The sequence below is a fragment of the Gavialis gangeticus genome, unplaced genomic scaffold (genome assembly GCF_001723915.1).
Source record: "Gavialis gangeticus isolate Ggan-Ray unplaced genomic scaffold, GavGan_comp1, whole genome shotgun sequence".
NCBI lineage: Eukaryota > Metazoa > Chordata > Crocodylia > Gavialidae > Gavialis > Gavialis gangeticus.
This window is the reverse complement of record NW_017729008.1, coordinates 15314744-15339720: the sequence shown is the minus strand read 5'-3', so window position 1 is coordinate 15339720 and position 24977 is coordinate 15314744. Positions and strand designations below refer to the sequence as shown.

General features: G+C 42.4%; 1 protein-coding gene across 3 annotated transcripts in view; it reads right to left on the bottom strand.

The window, feature by feature from the left end:
* Positions 1 to 24977, bottom strand: part of ATXN7L1 (ataxin 7 like 1) — a 232420-nt gene that overhangs the window by 40166 nt on the left and 167277 nt on the right. For all 3 annotated transcript variants that reach the window (XM_019509425.1, XM_019509422.1, XM_019509423.1), the window contains one exon: positions 22155 to 22377. In XM_019509425.1, the coding sequence (XP_019364970.1) occupies positions 22155 to 22377 (223 nt within the window). The remainder of the gene's footprint in view (positions 1 to 22154; positions 22378 to 24977) is intronic.

Here is a 24977-nt window from a genome sequence, read left to right as displayed (position 1 = left end):
ATAGGGATGAAAATATATATATATTTCCTTTTTTAAGATGCTTTTTCACCACTGTTTATAATTCCTCTTTAGACCAAAACTTAAGTCTCTCTATATAAACCTTGGTCTCACCAATATAGGTAGTGCTGATCATTACTGCATGCTAGCTTACTAACAATTTAAATATTAATTAATAAATTAATATCCATAAAATAGTCACTTGCACAGCAGTATCCCAAAAGGTTTTATGAATTTTGGGGACAAAAGAAAAAGAAATTTTCTATCTTGCAAACTTAAGATAGCCCCTTTAAATAGAGAGTAATTCCTGTAGAATTTAGCCAAACTAAAATGTGTTTTAATTAAAGCTTATATGAAGCAATACATACACAGTGCAGTTACTAGCTTAATTTGCCCTTTTTAAACATGCTCACCAATAACAAGCTGTGTGCTAGTTCAACTTTATAGCAATGTTTATGGAACTGAAAAATGCAACATTCTCACCTAGGAGCAAGACTAGAACTGTTTTAGCTTAATATAGAAGCTTATTTTAATCCTAACATGTTTTGATTTTACTGACTGACATTCAAATGAACAAATACATAGCAAATTGAGTCTTTTTTTTGCCCAGCTTAACATAGCTTTCATTAAGTTCCTGTCATTCACCCACTTCATAGTGCATTTACTCCTCCAGGCTACCCCAGACCCTCAGGAAAGTCAGTCCAGAAATATCAGCTTTTGTTTTAGGGATATAGCGGGACAGAGCTTTAAGCTCAGATCTGCCAGAAAGCCACAACTGAAAACATCTTTCACATTCCACATTTCCCTATCCTCTCTGAGGAGTGGCTGAGCTATCCCTCTAGCAAGAAACATACCTAGACCACATCCAAAGTGATTCCCTGGGTATTACACTGAGGAAAAAGACAAATTCCCTCCAAAACTCAAGAATTGTTCTTAAATATGAATGGAGGGTGCTGTTTGTATAGCAGAATAAATCAGGAACTTCAACAGGAAGTACAAGGATCACCTCTTCAGCCTTTTAAGCTTATACTTAAAACCTATGTATTGTGTCTCTGCTACAATCACTTGAGACAAAAACACTTCTGATGAGTTGAAAAAATAAGAAAATGTTTAGTTATTGTTTAACAGACTTAAGCTGTTATACACATCATGGTTAAACCAGAAGAAAATTTATTAATTGGCTTTGTACAACACAAATTGCTCCATACTAAAACTTAATAAACTTTACTTAATAAACTACTCTTTCAAGGAAACATCAATAAGCTAAGGAAATTATCACTACAAACATTTTAAGAGCACAGAGGATATTTACAGTTGTGCTACTTCTCCAAAGTTTAGCGTGGTTCATTAGACACTCTCATGGACCCAGAGGGACAGACTTCCATCTTCAGCTCTCTCTGTGCAAAAATTAAGTTTATTTCCTACCTATGGGGACTGTTTACCATCCTGTACCATCTACACTTTTCCCAGAGCCTGACAAAGGGACTTTGATCCCAAAAGCTTGCAGAAAAGGATAATTTTCTTGCCATTTTCCAGTTGGTCTAATAAAAGGCATCATTTTGGAACCAAGAGTTCTAGTTTTTTGTATGTCGCATTGTTCATTATGCACCTACTATGGAATCCACATGGGATGTGAAATATGCCAAATATGTCTGGTAAAGGGAATTTTTTCTGGGAGTCAACGTTAGCCATTCTCCTAGATCTGCAGTGGCTGTTTGTTGGTTTTAATGGTGTTCAAGGCACCTGTTTTCACTCTGAAAGCTTTGGTTAACTTGAGACTTATCTATTTGAAAAAAAATGCCTCTGTCCAAGTACCACTGCCAGAGTGGGTGGAAGTGCTAGGGCTGGAATTCCCTGAGTTAGAAGGCAAATGAAATGCTGACAGGATATTCTCTCTGAGAGGCTCTGCAATTTGGAGTCAAGATCCAAAATAGTTGAAGTCTGCTGACCTTGAAGGCATGCTCAAAGGCATTCTTTCCTGGGGCTTCTGAGGACAGAGAGCAGAAAATTGGGATGTTTAAAGTTCTTAGATCTGTGGCTGTACCAGACTCACTCCTCTACTTCCCAATGTTGGAAAGTTATTTTTAAGCTTGATCAGTGTAACTGACTTTTTATCTAGAACATTGACCAGTTATATAAACCAATATAGAAAAATGCTACACATATCAAATGAAAAAGAAAAATTGTGCGCCAGGGCAAAATCTAGATTTGGCATGTGCTAGCTATAACCAAGAGGGCCAAATTCTCTGGTGACATAAACATTAAAATAAGTTGTTCAGAAACAGAAGTCAATGTAGAACTTATACCCTTTTGCCATTCAATAATTTTACAAAATAACTTTGCAGTGTAACTTACATGCCAACTTTACCCTTAGCAACAGAGTTGTGCAAGATAAAGCAGAGTACTTATACCGGCTTCTCCTGCTACAGTCTCACTTCAACTATCTCACAGAATTTGATAGTCTGCATGAATTTTTTTCCTCCCTTGAACTTTTTCAGTGAAAAGACAGGACACAAATTATAACATCACCAAACTTGTGGAGAAAACGTTTTCTTTCAAATGACTGAAATGCAATAATTTTGAACAGCAGGAAACATAGCCAATATGAAGCCAAATCAGGCATGTTTTGCTTATTATGTAAATAAAGCTGAGCTCTTCCATCCAAATTTAATATATATTTAAATTAAAAATAATGATATGCAATAATAAGATTTTATTTGGTAACAGACAATATTTCAGTATTGAAAAATGTAAATGCAAGAGTAATGGAAGACAACATATTTCGAGTTATGGATAATGCAGGTTCTGGAAAAAACAATGTGCTAACAAAGACCAAAGGTGGCAATGCAGCAGATATGGGCTTTACAGACAACAAGATTGAACCAGAGAAGAGGAAGAATTACTCCTCGAGTACCTTTCTGCAATGTGAGGAAAGAAAAATTGGTGTGTTAGGGGAGACTTCAATGTAGAAGACATACTAGAAATCTCAAGCAGCAGCTAGTAAATCATTAATGTCTCTATAAATTATAGACAATAACTTCCTAAAATAAAAGTACTGCGCTTAACAGGATGAAACTAAATTTTAGACCTCATTTTGACAGATCAGGATGAATTTAACCCTGGGCTGCAAGCACGAGTAATCCTGACCTATTTATAGCCAATACAGGAAGTAAGGGAACAGTTACAACTGGCAGCATATCTACTTGGTGCCTCAAGAGAGCTAATTTTCTAAAGTTGAGAAAATTCTGAGTGAAATTAACTGGGAGGAAAAACTTAGACAAAAACATCAATGAAAGCTGCATGTTAGGATGAGCTTATCTGATGATGAAAAAGACACAATCAAAGATGAAAATTTTGGTTAGAAAGCCCACTCTTCAGTGGGAAAAACTTCCTAAGCAATGATCAGAAATAAAATACAACATATAACAAATAAAAAGAAGGTGGAAAGACAGGAACTGATTTAAATGAGATATCATGCTGTGTAGAAACTTGTCAAAGACAATTAGGGAAAAACCTGTGGCTGGCAGGGATTTGAACAGTAAGTAGTTAAAGTGTATTCACAAACAAAATAAACCCTAAAATCTTAAGAAAGTTGTAATTCCCTGTCTAGATGGAGAGGGTAAAATTATTAATAATGATGATGCACAAAAAAGAAAGCTTTTAGTAGATATTTCTCTTCTGTATTTCAAAGAAGCAGGAAGACAATATAATATCACATGAGTATGATATACTTTCCAGACCATTAGTAACTAAGGCAGACATTAAACAATTTCTGTTAGGGATAAACATTTTAAAATAAACAGGCCCAGATAATCTGCAGCCAGGAGTTGAAAGACAGTTAGCTACAGAGCTGCCAGTACTCCTGAAGATGTTTTTAAAATAAATTTGGGAATACTGAGAAAATTCTGCAAAACTGGAAGAGTGCCAATATTGTGTTCATAGTCAGAAAAGGTAAGCAGGATACGCCCGACAGCTCTCCTGGACAGAAAAGCAAAAAAGTCAGTGGATAAAGACTAAAGGGTATGAGTATCATTGCTGACAGCCAGCACGGTTCTAAGGAAAATGGGTTTTGTCAAACAAATCTGATTTCATTCTTTGATGACATTACAAGTTTGGCTGATAAAGTAACTATTCATGTGACAGGTTCCTGAAAAGCATGTCGCTTACCCCTGCATGACACTGATTAAACAATTAGCACTATATGTAGAATATTAAAAAGTAAATATTAAATGGTTTAAGAACTGACAGGCAGATCACAAAAAGTAGCTGTCAGCTGGGAATCATCATTCACTGAGTGTGTGGAGATGTTGAAGGATTGATAAGACTACCTTCAGCATTGCCATCAACGATCGGGAAATAAACAGAAAACTACTGTTGATTAAATCTGTGGATGCCACCAAGATTGGTGGTCTGAGAACAGGGCTACTGTACAAGTCCTTCTGGATCACCTTGCAAAATGGACCCATTCAAACTGAATGGAAAGTTACACAGTAATGGACAATGTTTCTCAGACCATGCCTACATACTGGGCCTGGGGACTGCATCATGGAAAACAGTGACTCTGAGAAGAACATAGGGGTTATAGTGACCAAATATAATGGGTTCACAGTGTTATATTACAACCAAAATCCTGTCTTTGCATGCAAAGTCAGGAGAAGTAGGGAATTTATTTTTCTCCTGCATGGTAGTAGGCCTAATAATGAGCTACAGGTTCAATCATAGCATCCAGCTTTCAAGAAAGATACTGGTAACCAGGAATCCAGGCTTTCTGCTTGCCATGAGAAAAAAAATGATAAAACCTGCATTTTCTAATTTTAAGGAGAAAAACCTGGATTTTCTCTTTTAAAAGACAAAAATGCAGGAAACTCTGGGTTCCCCCTTGTAGGCTGGCAGAGTACCAGCCTGCAAGGGGCTGGGGGGAAGCAGGAGGAGGGCAGTCAGGCAGAGGATGCCACGTGCATGTATATGCACATAGCCGCCAGGCAGCCAGGAAAGCAGCTCCTGCAGGTAAGTCTGGCAGCTGGGAGAAGCTGGTGGGAGAAGGTGGTGGGATTGAGGCCCCCATAGTGAGGGAGGGAGTTAATTGGCTAGGACTAGGGGTGCTGCCCAGCTGGCTTAGGGCCTGGGGCCATGAGCAGCCGTACGGCCCAGGTGGGAAGTGTGGTGGAGCCAAGGGTGACTCAACTGTAGGGTGGCAGAGGGGGGCTGGCTCCCTGCTGCTGTGTACAGTCCTGGGAGGGAGGGGGTATGGAGGGCACATGCCCCCCAGATTTGTGTGTGGGGCACACTTAGGCTCCCTGCCCTGCTGCCCTCCTCCCAGGTCCTCTGCAGCCTAGAGGGCAGGACCCAGCATGGCAGGGCAGACAGGGAAGCTTGTTGTTGCCGCTGCAAGTCCCACGCAGCCATGGCGAAGCACCCCCTGGCTGCCTGGCTCTGAGCCCTGCTCTGCCACAGCAGCCTTCCACAGGCGGCAACTGGGGCTCAGGCACTGCAAACCCAGGTCTGCTCGGGCAGGGGGCTGCAGACACAGGTCTGTGGCCCTGTAGCCCTGGCAGCTAGAGGCACCTTCTGGCAGGGCTCAGGGGGGGCTGTGGGTGGGGTGTGAGGGGTACCAGGAGGGGTGGGGGGATGTGGCTTGGGAGTGAGGGGCGGGGGCCTGCGTCCTGGGGAGTGAAGGGGGCAGAGGGAGCTCTGATCTTCCATGATAAAAAATCCAAAAATCAAATGCCAAAATGTATAGGTATTTAGAATGTATTTTATTATAGTGATTGAGGTGCTGGTAGGCTTCCAACTGTTTTAAAATTGTAAATACACCAATAAAACATTGTGTTCAACTGATACATATATACATATACTTATAGTAATGTTTAATTTTAATCGCAATTTTAGGTTATTTACTTAGATAATTTGCATTTTTATCAGCGAATTTGCAATTTTTAAACAGAGAAAGCCAGGATCCCTGCTGAGAACTGAGAACTTAGAGTGAGTTCAAAGAAGAGTTTACAAAATGATTCAAAAGCTAAAAAAAAAAGAAAGAAAAAAAGCCTTACAGTGAGAGGCTCCAAGAGCTCATCTTGCTTAGCTGTTCAAAAAAAATAACAAGAAAGCTGACTTGATTTCAATATGCAGGCATCTTTACAGGAAGAAAATACCAATTGCTAAAAGGACTCTTTAGTTTAGGGTGTGGACAGATGTAACAACTGAAATGTTTTCAAGTGAAACATTTGGAATATTTCAAAAAAGGAATTGTTTCAGATGGGTAACACATGTGCAGCCCTTGTCCTGACCCCAGCTGAAACAATTCAAAATTGCTGCATGCAGCTGCTTGCTCTCCTGCTGGGGGATGCTACAGAAGGCTGAAGGGACAGAGAGGTAAGAGGACCAGGGGATAGACAGCTGAAATCCCGAGGCTAGTGGCAGTGGTGGGGGCACAAGAGTCTGCCAGGGGTCTAAGGTGGGGATGCAGGGGTCTAGCAGGGGATGGGGAGGGCTGCATCTAGCAGGAGTCTAGGGGAGGGGGCAGCTGGGGGTGCCCTACTGCTGGTTCCAGCTGTCAATCCACTAGCCACTTTTCTGCCCCCTCCTGGAAGCAGAGAGGTGCAGGGGAGTACAGGCTAGGGGCTGGATAGCTAGGCTCTAGGGACAGCTTGAGCACATGGCCTGGAAGGGGGGTGGGGAATGCTACCCACATGGGGAGACCCAGTGTGAGTCAGCAGGGGTCTGTGGCAGTGGCAAGAAGCTCCCACTACATGAATCCCAGGCCCAAATCTCCAGACCCTCTCCTGTTCCCTTCTCCTTCCAGCACAGAGGTAGAGGTGACTGGGGCCAGAGCACATGGCACTGGCAGGGGTCTGAGAAGCAGGACTCAGTGGCTGGCTGGACAGCTGGCAAACTTTCATTCAGACTGCCAGACGGTCCACCCAGCTCTCTTTCCTTTGTCGGGGAGAGAGGGAGGAGATAAGAGCACTGTGGGATTCTGGAGGACCTATGGGTCCTAAGTACCCATTCAGCCATAAAAAAGTGAAATGCTTCAAAATAGCACTTCATGTAAACAGGTACCATTTTGGAGTGTTTCAAATACTTCTAGATCATTTCAAAGGGCTTGTATCTGTAGACAGCCACCCCTCTGAAACATTAAAAGGCATCTGAAACATTTTAATTGTTGTATCTGTCCATACCCTTCGGAAGAAAGGCATAAAAGGAAACCATCTCTGGGAGCTGAAGCAAAGCACACATTTTTTACAATGAGGATGGTTAAGCAGTGCAACAATCTACCAAGGGAAGGAGGCTGGAGTCATTTAATTCACCCCAATACAAGAAACAGGGGGGAAAAAAACCCTCTACATTATTTCATCACATTTCCAACCTACTTCTAGACACCAACTGATGGTACCTCTTTAAAAGAACTTGGACAAACTGTCTTAACAGTTAAGAATTTCTCCCTCCAACACGTAATAGGACTTTTACTTCTAAGCCACTGCATCATTTCCTGCCATTCTCAAGTAACAGAACTGACCTGTACACCTTAATACTTCTCAGATATTTGTAGACTAATATCCATATCACACCTTCGTCCACTTTTCTTCAGGCTTTGCCTATTAAATTATTTTTACTTTATATATGCACAATATTATTTCTGTTGTGTCACCAATTTCTGGATTAATTCTCCAATTTCAATCACATCTCAAACGTTTAACCGCATCTCTTTAAAATGAAACAGGAGTCCCCAAACACCTGAAATGTTTAACCGCATCTCTTTAAAATGAAACAGGAGTCCCCAAACACCTGAAATGTTTAACCGCATCTCTTTAAAATGAAACAGGAGTCCCCAAACACCTGAAATGCATCTTAAAATGTATGAATGTTATCCTGCTGTTATTTGGTTCTGCAATTCTTGATTTGTCTGTAGCATCCATGTAATACAATTGCCAGAACAGCTAACAATTGGTGGTCTAGTGGCTAGCAGAGGGATCTATGCATTTTATTCCCAACTCTGTTTCTGATCTGCTGTGTTACATTATTATTGAATTTTGCTTAGTTTCAGTTTCCAATCTCTAAAGTGGGGATCAAGCTATTTATAGATGACAAAGTAGCAAGTCTTCCACTTCCTGTTCCGTGATTTGGGAATCTTTTGAAAGTAACATTATAAATTCTAATTATTCAGCATTATGTTTATACCACAGATGTGGTTTTTTCAACTCTGGGCATCTTTCTGATCTCTTCTCATTTCTCCTATTTAAAGCAAGGTTGCCAGCTCCCCACATTTTGACAGACTCCAATTTCCAACACATTTTCTTCATATTCAGCTCCCTTTACTGGGCACTGGAATGTCTCCTGAATTGGAGGGGTGGGAAAGCTACTTTTCCTGTTCTTTCATTGCATTAGCATTACCTTTCTTTGCTCCACATTACCACATGCTTGCACTGCAAGAAGAGAAGTATCCTTTAGAGGTGCTACAAGAGTGTACTGGTGCAAATCAACCATAAGCAAAGCAGGATAGAAAGTAGGTACCAGCACACCATTCAATTAAGTCAGAGCTGGATTATAAAACAGGAGTCAGGAGAATTTACAGTTGATATGGTTCCAGCGACAAGCAGGAAAGGTGAGCACCCAACAGGAGCCAAGGAAAGACAGGAAGACGACAGCTCAGTCTCGTAGCTGCAGTTAGTGTCAAGGGGAGAGGAATGAGCCTGCATATACGTATGTTTTGAGGTGGAATGTGGCAATAACAGGGTTTATTTGATCCTTTGTCCAACTGCAAGATCACAGACCTCAAAAAGTCTATTTCAGCATTTGATTATCGTCTTTGACAACTCTCCCACTATGCCCTCCTCACCAGCCACTAACTGAAGTTTGTAAAAGGGTCTTATGGTGCACGCAGCTTTGAAAAATAACCATTGGAAATAGTATTTTCACATATTTTGGTATATTTATTTGATTTTTAAAAAATTTGAGTCTCATTATTTACTGCTAAATATTCCTAAGAAAATAATTAAAAACGACGTGATCAGCATTACTTAACTTCTTGGTTTAGCAGATTACTGTTTTAATCTCTGTTTTAGTAATTCCCCAGAAAGTAGTTCTTACGTGCATTAAACTACACTCCAACCATTCCCTTCTCCAAATTAAACAGGGCTCTCCATACCTCCCTGGGCATGTCAAAATCAATCTGGTTTCCTTTGTTCAAACTGAAAACACTGACTGAGAAAGTTGGTGGATTCTATCCTACTTCTTGCTGGTTTTACAACGCTGTTTTTAGTCACTTGGAACAAATTCTTTTGAGACCTGCGGGTGCACAGCGTTTTCTTGCTGTGTATAATTTAATAGGTTTAGTTATCGCCTTGCTTCTTTCCATCATGGAGAGAGGCTCTAGTGGAAGCGATAATCCTTCTTCAACTCCGATACAGAAAACATGGGTTCTTCATAATAGAAGCTGCTTTGTCAACAAGAGACAATATCTTCTGTAAATTCCTTTTGTGTTTTTCTATTAGACGTACATTTTTCTTGAAATATGTCTGATATATTTATCCTCCCTTTCTAGTGTAAGCAGCTACCTTACTTTAAGGAACAGAAGTATTCTGACATTCACAAACCACATGCTGCTTTCTTCATATAGCCCAAAGTGAGTTAGTTCTGGTCTGTAATTCAGAAAGGTTCTCTTGCTGGTTCATAGCCTAGATTTAGGCTACACGAGACTGGCTATAAATGATAAAAAGTAGTTATCGTCTTTGCCAGTTCTATCCAGTCTTTGCTCTTTCCTTCTAGATAAGATTTCTCTTCCTTTACAGAGGTCTTAGTACCTGGTTTAGGGTTGAGAAAGCAGGACAATCCACTGTTTTTGTGCTATACTGAGTGCTGAAAAACTAGCCCTAACTGGGTGTTCCTGTTACTTTTACCAAAAAAAAAAAAAGTGCTGCTTTCTCTCGGCTTTTGTAACCCTGTCAGACGCCACTTGTGAAAGAGCTACTGGACAGCTGCCTGGGAAACAAGCTGGCTGAACATGTGCACATCAGACACCACCCTGTGCAAGGCCTGCTTTCTGCTCTAGCCTCTCCCTAGCAAGCAATGTGACTAATCGTCCCAGAACACCCTGAACCCCAGCCTTTGAGGCACAGTCTTGTTCTCCCAGCAGGGTTTCCAAAAACCTGTTTTGTAATCCTGGTTTTATTTGCCCCCAGCCTTGCTGTGCTGCTGCCTAGTGAGGGCAGGGGAGCAGAATTCCTTTTGCCCTCTCTACCAAACTCCCCCTCCTTCCTGACTATCTACCAAAAAGTCCCTTACCTGCCCTCTTATGCTCTACCTTACTCCCTGGCATACATTTCCTGATTTTTCACTCTGATCTTCTTAACATGAAGCTCCATTTATTTTCACACAAAACATTCAAACACACTTGAACATTAATCTCTTTAGAGGTAACAGGGAATAACTAGGGCACATGTGCCCTGTAGCTACTGGTAGTCAAAGTCTTTAAGCCCAAGTGCATGATGAAGCACATAGCATTCATAGTGAAATGAGTATATGAGCAATCACTTGAAGGAAAACAGAGGCCATAGTTTTTCTCTCATCCTTTTGTAAACATTTCTGATGAGCCACATCACTGGGCTTTAAGTTAGATAAGGTGACCACCACCTAATTTATGGCCCATGTCAACCCTGGGAACATATGATAAAGATTCCAGATAAAGTTTCTATATGTCAGAGTAGAACTCTGGGCACTAAGCTTTAATCCCTGTCATTAATGTTTCAGCCATTTTGTAGAAGAAAGCACCTAGGACACACTTGATGAAAACATTTTTGAGCAGCAGGCAGGTAATTTTTCCTCTTAGAATATGTATTTTTCAAAGATGCCTTTTGAAAATGTAGTTGAAGCAGATGGAGAAAAGAGCCATTTATCTGTTCTCTCTCAAATTCCTTCTTAAGACACAGGTCTGTCATGTTCCCAACACTAAAATGCTTATTAATAAGAGTGGCTAGAAGGTGCCTGGTTAGTGATTCATTAATACAGTATCTCTTGTTTATTTGATTAAACAAAACTAAGAAGCCAACATATAAAAACTATAAAAACTACAAACTAGTCTTTCTATTACTGCCTCCATCTAGATGGTAGGCTTTGGAGAGATTTTCTGATAAGTATTTTATGTTTGTATAATAAAATTGAGCTCCAGTGTTGATGGGGTTTCTTGATCTCACATAATGATACAATAGTAACAAAATACTTTCTATTCCAACAGTAACAAAGGAAAATATTAAGCAGTAACTACTTATGGTAAGCATTTTAAAATCTGTTGGGCCTGATAATTTCCACTTAAGAGTCTTAAAAGAACTGACCAACGAGTTCTATGAATCACTGAAACTGATTTTAACAGATATTGGAATAAAGGAAAAGCTGCAAGGTTGTGAGAGAAAGCAAATGTGCCAACATTTAGGAGGGTAAATGGGATGACCCATGTAACACTAAACTGTTAGCATGACACAGATTCAGTCCCAATTAATAAGGCTAACATCTAGTGGCTGGAGGGCTGCACCAATGGGGGTTACAGGCTGGCCCCTCACACACCCTGCTGCACCGTGCACAAATGCACTGCCTTACTGTCACCTCCCTAAACGCAGGCTCCTCTGCAGCACCATGGGCTGGGCTACAATACTCCATCCTATTCCCTGGGGCTGGAACAGAAAGTAAAAGCTGGAGACCCCAGCAGCTGATGCAGCTGGACCAATGGGGAAATGGTAGCTGGGTGGGTCACCAGAGGCCGCATAGTAAACCCTCACAGGCTGAATGAAGCCCACAGAATATCTGCTGGCCAGTCCTGGAATAAGGACTTAAAAGATGACAGTGTAATTAACCCAATCAAGTTTATGGAAAAGAGAGACCCTGTCACACGAAAATCAATATTGGTTTTAGTCAGATTTGTTATTTCAAAGGTAACTGTCTGACACAGTATTTTAGATGTCTGCAGAGTATCTACTCCCTAAGAAATTCTGATTAAACCATCATCACTTTATAAAAATCTATGCAGCTCATTACATGGAATAAAAATGTTTAACGGATGGAACTGAAAAAATAACTGTAACTGGAAAACTATCCTATCATAGGTTTTTCTATCCATTTAAAAGCAAATACTGTTCAATATCTTTTCAATAATATGAAGAAAAATATAAAAATCAGGGATCCTGGGTTTCTCCAATTATAAAAATAGCAGATTCTCTGATTAAAACCCCAAAACCCATGTTCTTCTGAGATTAAAATGAAATGCCACTGTATCTATCTATTTATCTATACACACATGCATGAGAGAGAGAGACATCAGTTAAACACAATGTTTTATCAATATATTTACAATTACAAAGCAACTTGGAAGCTTACCAGTACTCAATCACTATAATAAAATACATTCTAAATACCTATAAATCTTGGTGTTTGATTTGGGGTTTTTGATCATGGAAAATCAGAGCTCCCCCTGCCCCTTCACTCACCAGGTCATGGGTCTAGCTGTGGCTGTCCCCGCACTGCTTTGTAGCACTGAGAAACCTGGATATGCCAGTACCCTGCCCATGCCATTGCCCCTCACTCCCCACCCACAGCCCCCCAGGCCCTGCCAGTGCTCCTCACTCCCCACCCACTTCCCTCTGGGTCCTGCCAGTGCCCCTTACTCCCCAACTTTTCCAGCCTGCAAGGGGAAAACCACTTCCCACGTTTTTCTTGTTCAAAGGAGAAAATCCGGGTTTTACCACATTTTTCCTTGGTGAATGGATAACCCGGATTCCTGAAAATCACTGCTGGTAAAGACTGCGATGATAAAAAAAAACAACCTGATGAATGACGAATGCTGGAAAAACTGCATTTTGCAGAATGACGAGCAATCCTGGGTAAGCTTTTTGAGAGAATTATCCTGGCACTTGTCCACGAGAGGCCAGCAGGGGAGATTATGCTTAGGGGCAACCAACATGGGTTCATTAGAGGCAGGTCCTGTCAGACCAACCTGGTGGCCTTCTACGACCAGGTCACCAAATCCTTAGATGCAGGGGTACCAGTGGATGTAATCTTTCTGGACTTTAGGAAGGCCTTCGACACTGTCTCTCACCCCGTTGTCATTAAGAAACTGGGGGACTGTGGTGTCGACACCTAGACAGTCAAATAGGTCGCCAACTGGCTGGAGGGCCACACCCAGAGAGTGGTGGTGGATGGGTCATTCTTGACCTGGAGGGATGTGGGCAGTGGGGTCCCCCTGGGATCGGTCCTCAGGCCCGCACTGTTCAACATCTTCATCAGTGACTTGGACGAGGGGGTAAAAAGCACCCTGTTCAAATTTGCTAATGACACTAAGATGTGGGGGGATGTGGACAAGCTAGAATGAAGGAATAGGCTACAATCAGACCTAGACAGGTTACAGGGGTGGGTGGCTGAGAACAGGATGGGTTTCAACACCGACAAGTGCAAGGTGCTGCACCTGGGGACAAACAACTGACACCATACCTACAGGCTGGGGAACTCCCTTCTCACCAGTACAGAGGCAGAAAAGCATCTTGGAATCATTATTGATGCCAAGATGAACATGGGCTGGCAGTGTGGGGATGCAGTCAGGAAGGCCAACCGCACCTTGTCATGCATCCACAGATGCATCTCAAGCAGATCCAAGGAGGTAATCCTCCCCCTCTATGCGGCACTGGTCAGGCCGCAGCTGGAGTACTGTGTCCAGTTCTGGGCACCGCACTTCAGGAGGGATGTGGACAACATGGAGAGGGTCCAGAGGAGGGCCACTAGCATGATCGGGGGCAGCAGGGCAGGTCCTACGAGGCGAGGCTACAGGACCTGAACCTGTTCAGCCTCCACAAGAGAAGGTTCTGGGGGGATCTAGTGGATCTAGTCAGAGGGGACCAGCAGGCATTGGGGGAGTCCCTGTTCCCCCAAGCACTACCAGGAGTGACTAGGAATAATGTTCACAAGCTGGCAGAGGGTAGATTTAGGCTAGATATCAGGAGGCACTACTTCACTGTCAGGGTGGCTAGGATCTGGAACCAACTTCCAAGAGAAGTGGTGCTGGCTCCTACCCTGGAGGTCTTTAAGAGGAGGCTAGATGTACACCTTGCTGGGGTCGTTTGACCCCAGTACTCTTTCCTGCCATGGCAGGGGGTCGGCCTCAATGATCTGCTCAGGTCCCTTCCGACCCTACTAACTATGAAACTATGAGCGTTGCATGGTAAGCTGATGTCATCTGAACATGTGTCTTAAAGCAGTCAAACCCAGCATACAGAAACAAAGAATACAGATCACACTTTCAGAACAGGAGACTATCACTGAACACAATGGCTCTGAAAAGGCTTAGGGACATTGTGGATAAAAATCTGAACATGAGCTTCAGGGGTGATTCTGACTAATCACTAACCTCACCATTGGATGTATAAGCAGGAGATTACAAAAAATAGAAGTAGTGGTATGGTATTACCCCTGTATACAATGTTAATGCGACTGTAGTAGTGAGGGAAATGTCTATCTAATTATGAACTCCATTTTAGCATTGTGTTGAACGGATGAATAAACTTGCCTGAGGAGATGCTAACATAGTGTATTCCAGACACCTGTCTTTTCCAGAACAGGTGCTTCACAGTTTATTGATCAAGTAACACAGGGGAGTCATCAAGATAGCAATTAAAGCCTGCCAACTCTGACTGTTTTTCAAATACTGGCTCTACTGATGATTTCTTTCCCTCCCCAGAACAAATCTCAGACTTCACAGATGGGGCATATGTTACAAGGGGGGAGCTGGAGCTTGTCACTTGATGAAATGACCGAGAGAAGAGACCTACTTAATAGCAGAGTTTTACTCTGTGCAGGAGGGAGGAAAGGGGAAACGAGTACCACGTCTAAGACAGAATGGGTGGACTCTGCTGAGCCCAAAGCACCAATGGACTTTGGCTTTGCTGTAGGGGTGAGATCAGACTAGGCAATGGTGCATCCAAACCTGTGTTGTTTTCAAAGATGTGTAGTTCTTGAGTGCTTGAAGAGTTATATCTTTGTAATTAAGGAATGTCTTTGCCTGTATTCCTTGCATTCTTGCCACAAAGTCCCAGAAAGGGTTAGGCGTGAATCGATAGTTGACAACTTTTTCAGGCTAGGAGCTGTAATGACCCACCCTAGGTCAGAGGCAGGAGCTGGCTGCTGTAGCCATTCTCTCTGCCAAAGCTCCAGAGAAGCCCCTGCTCTCAAATGCTGCTGAAGCATCCTGTCCCCCACTCCAATGATCTGGCCTATGTATGGACTGTAGGTTGCCAACCCCTAGCCATGGCTAGGCATGCAAACGTGATTCACAAGATAAACCCAGAAATTTCAAATAGGAATCAATAGGTTTAGAAACATTCTGACTGGTTGCGGTCTTTCTCAGTTCTTTGCAACAGAATTGCTCTATTATTTTTGTGTAGTCAAAAATCAAGTGAAAAGTACAAGCTGACATTTTCCAAGAGGTGCCTTGAGTCTAAAAAGGTTAAGAATCACTGGACTATGGTAACTAGATTGTAATGCCTCGGGTCCCAAAGAAGGGATTCATATAAGAGGCCTGAGCCTAGGAGTATGCTCTGTAGACCCAATGCTAGAAACAGTGATTAGATTTTACCAAAAAATCAAAGCATTTTGGAAGCCCTTTGGCCAGTGATTACGTACACCAGTAACACACTGATGACAGTAACACAATCTACTGTGCCAGGTCATAACAGAGACCATTACTGAACTATAAGGTCGATTTCCAGGTTCCATATTTTAAAAATGGATGTCACAAAACAGAAAGGGCTCCAAAAAACTAGAACTAGAAAACATACGATAAAATGATTAGGCAGCAGGTATAAAACAAACAAACAATAAAGGTGTTTTTCAAACAATGTAAAATTAATTCATTGTCACAGGATGTTGTGGAGGCTGATAACTGAACCAGGTGCAAGAGGGTATTACACAAATACATGGAGGATAGGTTAATCAGCAGGCGTCAAGCGTGACAGTAAGGGGTCCAACCTCAAAATTAGGACTTCCTGTTAGATCTCTGAATGCTAGAAGTTGTATGGGGAGAGGGTAAAGGAATGAATTGTTCTGGATATGTCCTACTTAAATATTCTTTTCTTTAGCATTCACTCTCTGTCACAGAGAGTCAGGATACTAGGTTAGATGGACCTATGGTCTGACCAAATATGACACATTCTTAAAAAATAGTTTTATGCCTCATAGTAAGAGACTTAATTTACTCTTGAATAAAGTTAATGATTGAGTTTTTTTAAGAGGTGACAAAAGTACTGTAGGGTGTATACATAACTGGTTGGATCATCATACTCAATGACTAGTCATCAGTGGCTCAATGTCTAGTTGGGAGGAGGTATCAAAGCTTCTCCCCAGGTCCAACATTTTTTAATATCTTCATTCATGATTTGGATGATGGGACTGAGTGCATTCTTAGCTAATTTGTGGATGACACCAAGTAGAGTGGAGCTGCAGAAAACCTGGAAGGCAGGGCTAGGATTCAGAATAATCTGGACAGATTGGAGAAATGGTCCACAATTAACCGGATGAGATACAACAAGGACACATGCAAAATCCTGGAGAATGATTGGTTTAGTTGCAGTACTGCAGAGAAGGACCTGAGGGTTAGGTGGACCATAAGCTGAATATGAGCCCACAGTGTGCTCTCGTTGCAAAAGGCATCCTGGGTTATATTAAGAGGAATGTCACTTGCAAATCAAGGGAAATTATTTTTTTTTACTCTATTCAGCACTGGCAAGGCCCCACCTAGAGTAATGTGTCCAGTTCTGAGCCCCAAACTTCAAGGAAGATGTGGAGAGTTTGGAAAGAGTTTTGCACAGGGCAACAAAAATTATTAGGGGCCTTGGAGGGAGAAGATAAGACTGGAGGGGGTGGGGAATGGGATTGATAATAATCTTCAAATACCTGAAGGATGATTACAGATAGGATGGAGATGAGCTTTTCTCTGCAGCTGTAGGGGGCAAGATTAGGAGCAAAGGCTGCAAGCTTCAGCAGGGAAAATATACCTTGGAGATGAGAAGGAACTTTCTGTGGTCAAGCATTGTAACAGGTTACCAAGAGAAACTGCAGAATCTCCATCCTTGGAAGTTTTCAAGAACAGGTTAAATAGACACTTGGTTGGGATGGTCTAGTCAGGGTGATCCTGCCTTGAGCAGAGAGCTGGACTACATAACCTTGTGAGGTCCCTTCCAGTCCTACTTCCCTATGATCCTATGGCTGTTAAATCAGTGATCATCTTTCTGACAGAGAGCTTTAATCTAGGAGACAAAGGCATACCATATTTGGAAGCTGTAGCTAGACAAATTCAGACTAGAAATCAGGCTTATATTTTAATGTGAAGTTATTTCTTTCTAAAGGATATGCTCGTTAAAACTTATAGACCCTATCCAGGGATTACTGGAGAAATTCTCTGGCTGATGTTATGCAGGAGGTCAGACTAAAAGGTCAGGTCATGTCTGAAAAACCTCATCTCCTTCTGGCTAAATACAGACAGTCAAAAAGCCCAAGGCTGAATTGATCCAGTCTTTGCAGGTTAGTCTAAACTGCAGAGATTAAACTGAAACAGAAGTGAACAGATATTTATCTTTGATTCAGGAAATGCAGCCACATGCCTACAGTGGCTCAGGCCAGAGGCCAGGGGGCGCTAGAACACAGACCTCTGGCTGAGTGTTCACTTCCTTTTCCTGCTGCCCCTGAGGTCTCTGGAATTTGCAGTCCAGCATTACAGCAGCAGGATTTTGCAGGGTTGCTCATCACTTTCTCTTCCTGCTTCCAGGTGCCTCTGGGGTTTGTAGTCCACAGCTGCAGCCAGCAATAAGTCTGCATGGGGGAAGTGGTGTTTAACCCCCCTCCCTGGCCCCAGCCGGGGTTTACCTGGAGAGGGCAGTACCCCCTGCCATACACTGGGATGCATCCCAGCTGGGTTGCATCCCTCCTTTTGTCAGCCACCCCTCACTGCTCCAACTAGGGAGCAGAGGGGCAGGGTCAGCCCTGCTTTATGGAGCAGACAACAAAACACAGCCCGGCCCAGCCCAGCCTAGCCCAGGGCTATAAAGCATGCTGGGATCTGGGGGGACTCTGATTTAACTTGAACCAGGAAGGGGTCTGGGACAGAAATTTCATAAACCGGTTTGACCCAAATCAGTTAAGTCTGAACTACATTCAACCAGGTTTATCTTAAACCAGTTTCAGCCTTCTGAAACTGGTTTATGTGCCCATAGCTTCTGTTCTATTACAGGTTTAAACCAGTTTCTGATCACTTAAACAGGTTTATGTGTAACTTTTGTCCCTAGCCTCTATTATCAAGTAACAAACTGCTTAGATGTGGGAGACGCAGTTGATGTCATGTACTTGGATTTTAAAAAAGCCTTTGATATGGTATCCCATGACACACTTATAAAAAAACCGGGGGATTGTGGGCTGGCAGAATCCACAGTCAGGTGGGTTGGGAACTGGCTTAGGGGTCAAACCCAGAGAGTGTTATTGGATGGGTCTGTATCATCTTGGCAGGAGGTGACCCGTGGTGTCCTCTAGGGTTTAGTTCTTGGCCCCATGCTGTTCAACATCTTTATCAACAATTTAGGTGAGGATGTGGAAAGCACATTGTCCAAGTCTGCAGACAATACTAAGTTATGGGGAAAAGCAGTCAAGCTAGGGGATAGGATGAGGATCCATGCAGACCTGGACAAGCTGGAAAGGTGGGCAGAAGCAGAAACAGATGCAGTTCAATAAAGATAAATGCAGAGTATTTCATCTGGGCAGAAGTAACCAGTGACATGAATATAGGTTAGGAGGAGATGTCCTGGCCAACACAATGGCTAAAAGAGACCTCAGGGTTATCGTTGATCACAGGATGAATGTGAACTGCCAGTGCAATACTGTAGTCAACAGAGCTAATAGCATACTAGGATTCATTAGCAAATGCATCACAAGCAGGGCTAAGGAAGTGATACTTCCCCTCTACTAGGCACTGGTGAGACCCCAGCTAAAGTACTGTGTCCAGTTCTGGGCACTGCATTTTGATGAAAGAATATGGGATCTGGGACTCTTCAGCCTCGGGAAGAGAAGACTGAAGGGGGACTTGGTGGCCGTCTGTAAGTATGTAAGGTGTTAATATTGGGAGCTGAGAGAAAAACTGTTCAACTAGGATGCCCCAAGGGAGGACAAGGAGCAATGGCCATAAACTGTTAGAGTAGGGGTCATCAATCAGGGGTACATGTACTCCTGGGGGTACTTGGGAAGGCCCCAGGGGGTACGCAGTGGCGCAGAGAAGCAGGGGTACTTGGGAAGTGTGCTACCACATGGCAGTGGCAGGGACGTACTTCCCAAGTACCCCAGCTTCTCCTGCTGCCGTCGCACGCTACCACCACCCAAGTACCTCCCCCACCCCATCACTGGTGGACCCTCGCCCACTCATCCAGGGGATACAGTCCAGGAGGGGTACCCACTAGAAGGGATACACTCCTTAAAAAAGGTTGAAAACCCCTGTGTTAGAGGATGTTTTCAGGTTGGATGCAAGAAAGAACTTCTTTATAGTAAGGGTGACCAGAATCTGGAATAGACTTCCCAAAAGGTGGTGCAGTCCCCAACCTTGGAAATCTTCAAGAGGAGACTGGACAGACATCTTGCTGGGATCATTTGATCTCAGCAGTATTACTGCCCAGAGCAGGGAAGGGTGGCTGTGATCTTTTGAGGTCCCTTCCAGGCCCTAATTTCTATGATTTTGTGATCAGTGGGGCACCTTCTGGGCTTTAAAAAAAAATAAAATGAATCAAAAACACCCAAGTCACTGAATGTTCAGTAACTTACAACACGCCATAAGCAGACTTTCTTCTGCACGGTTCCAAAGAGAAAACCTAACAATGCCATGAATACTATCCTTCCTCTTCTAAGGCTTGTGAAACTGGCTGACACTCACAGAAGAGCAAAGATCTTCCCGACTCTTTTTGGGAATAAGCAGCATGCTCAAGAGTTCCAGGTATCAGATTGTGACAAAGAAACTCATGAACAGGCCCTTTGACCAAAATGTGTCTCAGTTTTCCATCTGTGAAATGGGAATCCAACAAGACTTCCTTACCACCCTTTGCAAGTAGTTGTGAGGATTACTTGTAAACACATCAGATGCTTTGTGGACAGAACCACTAAGTTAATAATGGCTGTACTAGCTCACTGCACAAAATAACTTAGCTTCTTTATTAGGACTAAGAAACATTTCCTAATTTGTTTCTTGGTAGAAATGGTTATTTTGTTTTACAAGTCTCTGAATAAAGCCATTCAGAGCCAGTTTGCACTGACACACTGTTGAACTCTGGGCGTTTGCTGACTTAAGGAATGCTATCTGCTGGCACAGCGAAGGATGCGCATGACACTGAGCAGAAGGACTTGCACCACACGGGTGTCAGTGTGATGAAAAACTGCTGTGAACGTTCCTGGGATTGGAAAGCTCAGCATGGTTGATGTTTTGAAATCCTATACGGGGTTTTGTTTTTTTTTAATTTCATGAGCAAGGTTAAAGAAAAAAAGTCTTAGTTAAAAAAATGGACCTGTGGTCAGTAGCAGTACTGCACAGTATGTGAGAGGAGATACATTATAACTGGGTAAAATCTACTTCAGATCTTTTTATTACCAGTTTTAAAGGTCAGGAGATGTATCTTCTGTCAGTTTTTTACCATAATTGTTTGGGGCATTCAGTCATGTAGAACTGGAGGATTTGATTGTTTGTAAAAAGTCAGAACTGGACCAGCTCTGTTATCACAATTACAATAAGCTAAACTCTGTTTGTAGTTCATACTGTATCTAAGAAAAATGTGGCCTGTTCTTTAAGAAAACTTGGCTTTCTAGATTTTACTTATTTGCTTATTTATTAATTGTATGACCATAGTGCCTAGGCACCCTAACATGGATCAGGACCCTACTATACTAGATACAAGACATAAATATTGTTAAGAGAGGTCCCTGACCCAAAGAATGCATACAACAGAGAGACAAGACAAATACGAAAAAGGAAGTGCTATTAACTTAATTCTATAGCTGGAAAACTAAGAACAGAGACATTATGTCACACAAGTAGCCTGTGTATGAGCCAAGAACTTAACTGAGATCTTGCAAGTAACAAATTAGCACCATAATCAAAACAGCTTCCCTTCTCTGTGTAACTGAAGACTAATTCATTTGTTAAGATACAAAGATAGTTTACTTTTGCTTACATTCATACAACTGTGCTTTGAAGACATAAGAGGACTGTCTCAGCAACTGTATAGCCTAAACATACACCTGCACTGTAAGACCTAGAGAACAGCGACTTTTACAGATTATAAAACTCACATGGGTGGAGGGGACCTCAAGGGTCATCTGGAGGACCCTCTGCTCAAATTGCAGGAATTTTATTCCTAAGTAATCTCTATCCAATGTTTATCCACTCTCTTCCTGAAAACCTCCAATGAAGGAGACCGCACAAGGAAATTACCTGGGCAGACTATGCCACTGTTCTACCAGCAAGGACCTGTTTCCTGATACCCAAATAAATCTACTTTGCTGCAATTTGAAGCCTCTGGAGCAAGGGACAAAAGTTGTAGTCTCTCTTCTTAATGGCAGCCGTTCAGATATTTGAAGACTGCTATTATATCCCCCTACTTGCCTTTCCTGCAACCTAAGCATGCCTAATTCTCTTAACCTTTCCTTGTACTACACTTTCTCTGTGTATTCAAACATACAGTCATCACCAAAACAATAAGGTGTAACGGCAGCTGGTGCCCAAGATAAATGGTGGGGAAGTAGGCAAACAAGCTCTCATTGATTTTGGTTAGGCCAATATTTAGCAATATTAATTTTAAAGGCTGCTTTTGTGGTGTTAGGTGGAACTAAGCTATTGAGTTCAAAAGACATCTCACTTGCTCCATGCATTTCAAAGAAGCATACCTTTTGTGGTACGTCATATAGGTGAGCTGTCGGTTTTCCTTTTTCATCCTACTGTTTTATTTTTTGCTTTGCTTTTAATAGCCTTTATTTCCCATTTCCTCCCAGAGCAATTGCAAGAGCTTAATTTTTATATGCAAAAGAGAATGTGTGTTTGTATGAGATAAATATTCAGAAGTCTGCTTTGCAACCAAAGTTCAGCTATCCACAGCAATGGTACTTACCAGGGTTTATCCCGTGATACTTTCGAAGGACAGACAGTGTGCTGTTTGCTACTGGAGGTAAGTAGATTGTCTTTGGGCGTTTTGAATGGCTTTGAGTTACTGCTGACAGGGTTATGGCCACTGATACAGGATTTCGGTTTCATCTGTACTAGTGATGTCCTGGGATTGGAGGGTGGAGAAGCTGGAGATGGGGAAGGTTTACACATTGAACCGTGTCTTCGTTCTGCAAAGGGAAAAAAAATGAACTTATAGCATTTCACAGGCAAAAAAGTACGTAAACAAAAGCAGTTAGAAAACAGGAAGTTGGGCCAGCCAGTGTTGAAATCAGAGCTTTCAGCACTCCACATTACTCCAGTTAATCACTGTTGAAATAAATATCCATTGGTATCACCAGGTTATTACACAGAAAACCAATGCTGTCTAGTGCTTTGAAAAGACAAGATGCCATATAAGACCTAAGAAGCAAAACCAAACACTTGCCCAGGAATTTTCACCAGGTTTCATGAGAACCTTTTATAAACATTAACTATCCATCAACATCTATGTATGGCTCAGCAGACTTGTTTTACTGTTCTTACATTTTAGAATAAAGGGGAAACTGAGGCAATGAAAAGTTAACCTCAGGAAACTGTCCAGTGCACAGATGACTTAGGAAGGGCTTGCTTACGGGCATACTTAGCAATACCTGAAGAAAGCTCTACGTTGTCTGGCTGCTCATTATTAAACATGCTCATATAGTAACCTAAAGAAAAAGCAAGCAAAAATAACAAAACTGCTCAAAATAAGCAACCTCCACCGTGGTAAAGAAGCTATGGCAGAACTGTGATAATTTTAACTGCAGGCTCCAGCTGTTACAAAACTGCTCACCATGCAGGGCTGATCCTGGGTACTGTAAGACTATGCTCAAAGGTCAGGCAGTTGTTTTCACACTGAGCTATAGGGCCCATCAAGGTGTCTGAAGAAACTCAGCTAGCCCCTGGTCACAGAACACAAGGAAGGGCTTCAGGAAAGACAGGCCTGCGCACAAATGCTTAGCTTAACATCTTTTCCCTAAATGCATCTCTAAAGTATTATTAAATAATACATCATTTTATGAAGGTTGTTGGGTCACTATATTCCATTACAGGTAAAGTCCTTAAGGGAAAAACCACAGGTGCTGAACCCAGCCAGACCTGCTGGATTTGTGTGGTTGAACATAGGGTACTGGGTACTGAAGTCCTGGGTCTAGTCTATGAGTGACAAAAATACAGCCTGCCGAAGGAGAGTGATGGGATCTGTAAATCCCAAACAGGAACAGAAGAGCAGGACTTCAGGTAAAGCCCTGGCAGACATCCCTTCAGGACTCAGGTGACTGACCACTCCCAGCTTCACTCCCCCTGGGACTACAAAGACTGGGAGGAAGGGAGGAGGGATCAGTCCAGGTTAGAAACTAAAGCTACAGAAGCTCTTAGGCATCTGGACAACTGCCTGGGAAGGTATTTTCTTGCTCAGAGACTATACTTAAGACTTAGGGGTGATGAAGACCTAGACAGAAGAGGAGGAAACCCACAGAAGGGAGATGGGACTACTGATTCTGGAGGACAAAGGTAAGATGTGGCCCACAGACTTATGTGGAGGGCTGAATAAGGCCTGCCTAACCAACTCCTATAGGTGAGCAGAACCCTAGGCTGGCAGTGTTAGGAAAATAAGGTGAACAAAGCTAATACGTCAGGCTCCTCACCCCAAACTCCAGTGCCCAGACCATAATTCCTATTAATTAGCATATTATTAAACAATTTTAATGTTCTTCTTTTACATACTATGCAACAAAAAGCATTTCCTCATCTCAACACCAATGAAAGTAGTAAATAATTTTAATTGAATGCTGTAAATAGAAGAATTTACTCTGAGAATGTTTAAGTCAAGTTTTAGGTCACAATGCATGGCAATAGATCTAGTCTGAGCCCTTATTCTAAGGGGTTTAAAAAAGGAAAAAATCAAGTACTACCCTTTTCCACTGCTATAAAATGCCATTCCTTTAACCAAAAGCACATTGAAGAAAGCCAAGAGCATGTTGCACAAAGCAGAAGTTTTTCATTTGAATGATTAATTGTGCCTATATACAGTATTGTTTTCTGGTTTTGGTGCTTTTAAGGATATTTAATACTTTCTAAAAGAGGGTCAAAGGAATTGAAACAATTTCGCTGGCATATGCACTAGTCAAAGCCACTCTTTGCAGGAACTTTTTTCCATGACTTAGAATGCAATAAGCACAGCAAATAAGTCGTCTTCACATCCTTTGCCACACTCCCTTCTCCTCTAAGAGCATGATCCTATTACCACATAAATCATGGGAGTTTTAACACTGATTTCAGCTGGGAGCCTAGCTCAACTCCTAGCTGTTGCATAATGCCAGTTTCTCTAATCTGCTCTCTACTGAAGCAGCGAAGAGTAACACAACATCCATAACAGACACCGGTCCCAACCAATGCGTACAGTTTTTCACGAATGCTTAAGGTGACCTTTCATGTGTAAAGGTGACAGAAAAGGATTTATGCCTGCTGTAAGGTTTCTTACTTTTTTAAAAACAGTAGCTGCCTCCTCCAGCTGCTGTTTCCTGCCCCTGCCTCTGCCCCCGCCCCTGGGGTGGGACAGCAAGGTGAGCAGCACAGGGAGCTGGGGGGTGGGAACCATGAGGCTACATGCAGGGGGCATGAGCCATGTGGTGGGGGGGAGGTGGGAATCATGCGCAGGTGGAGCAATGGTGTTGGGTAGTGCCTGTGAGGTCATGAGTTGCTCTGTGTGTGGGAAGGGTTGAGCGGGGCCAGACCCGGACCAGTGGGG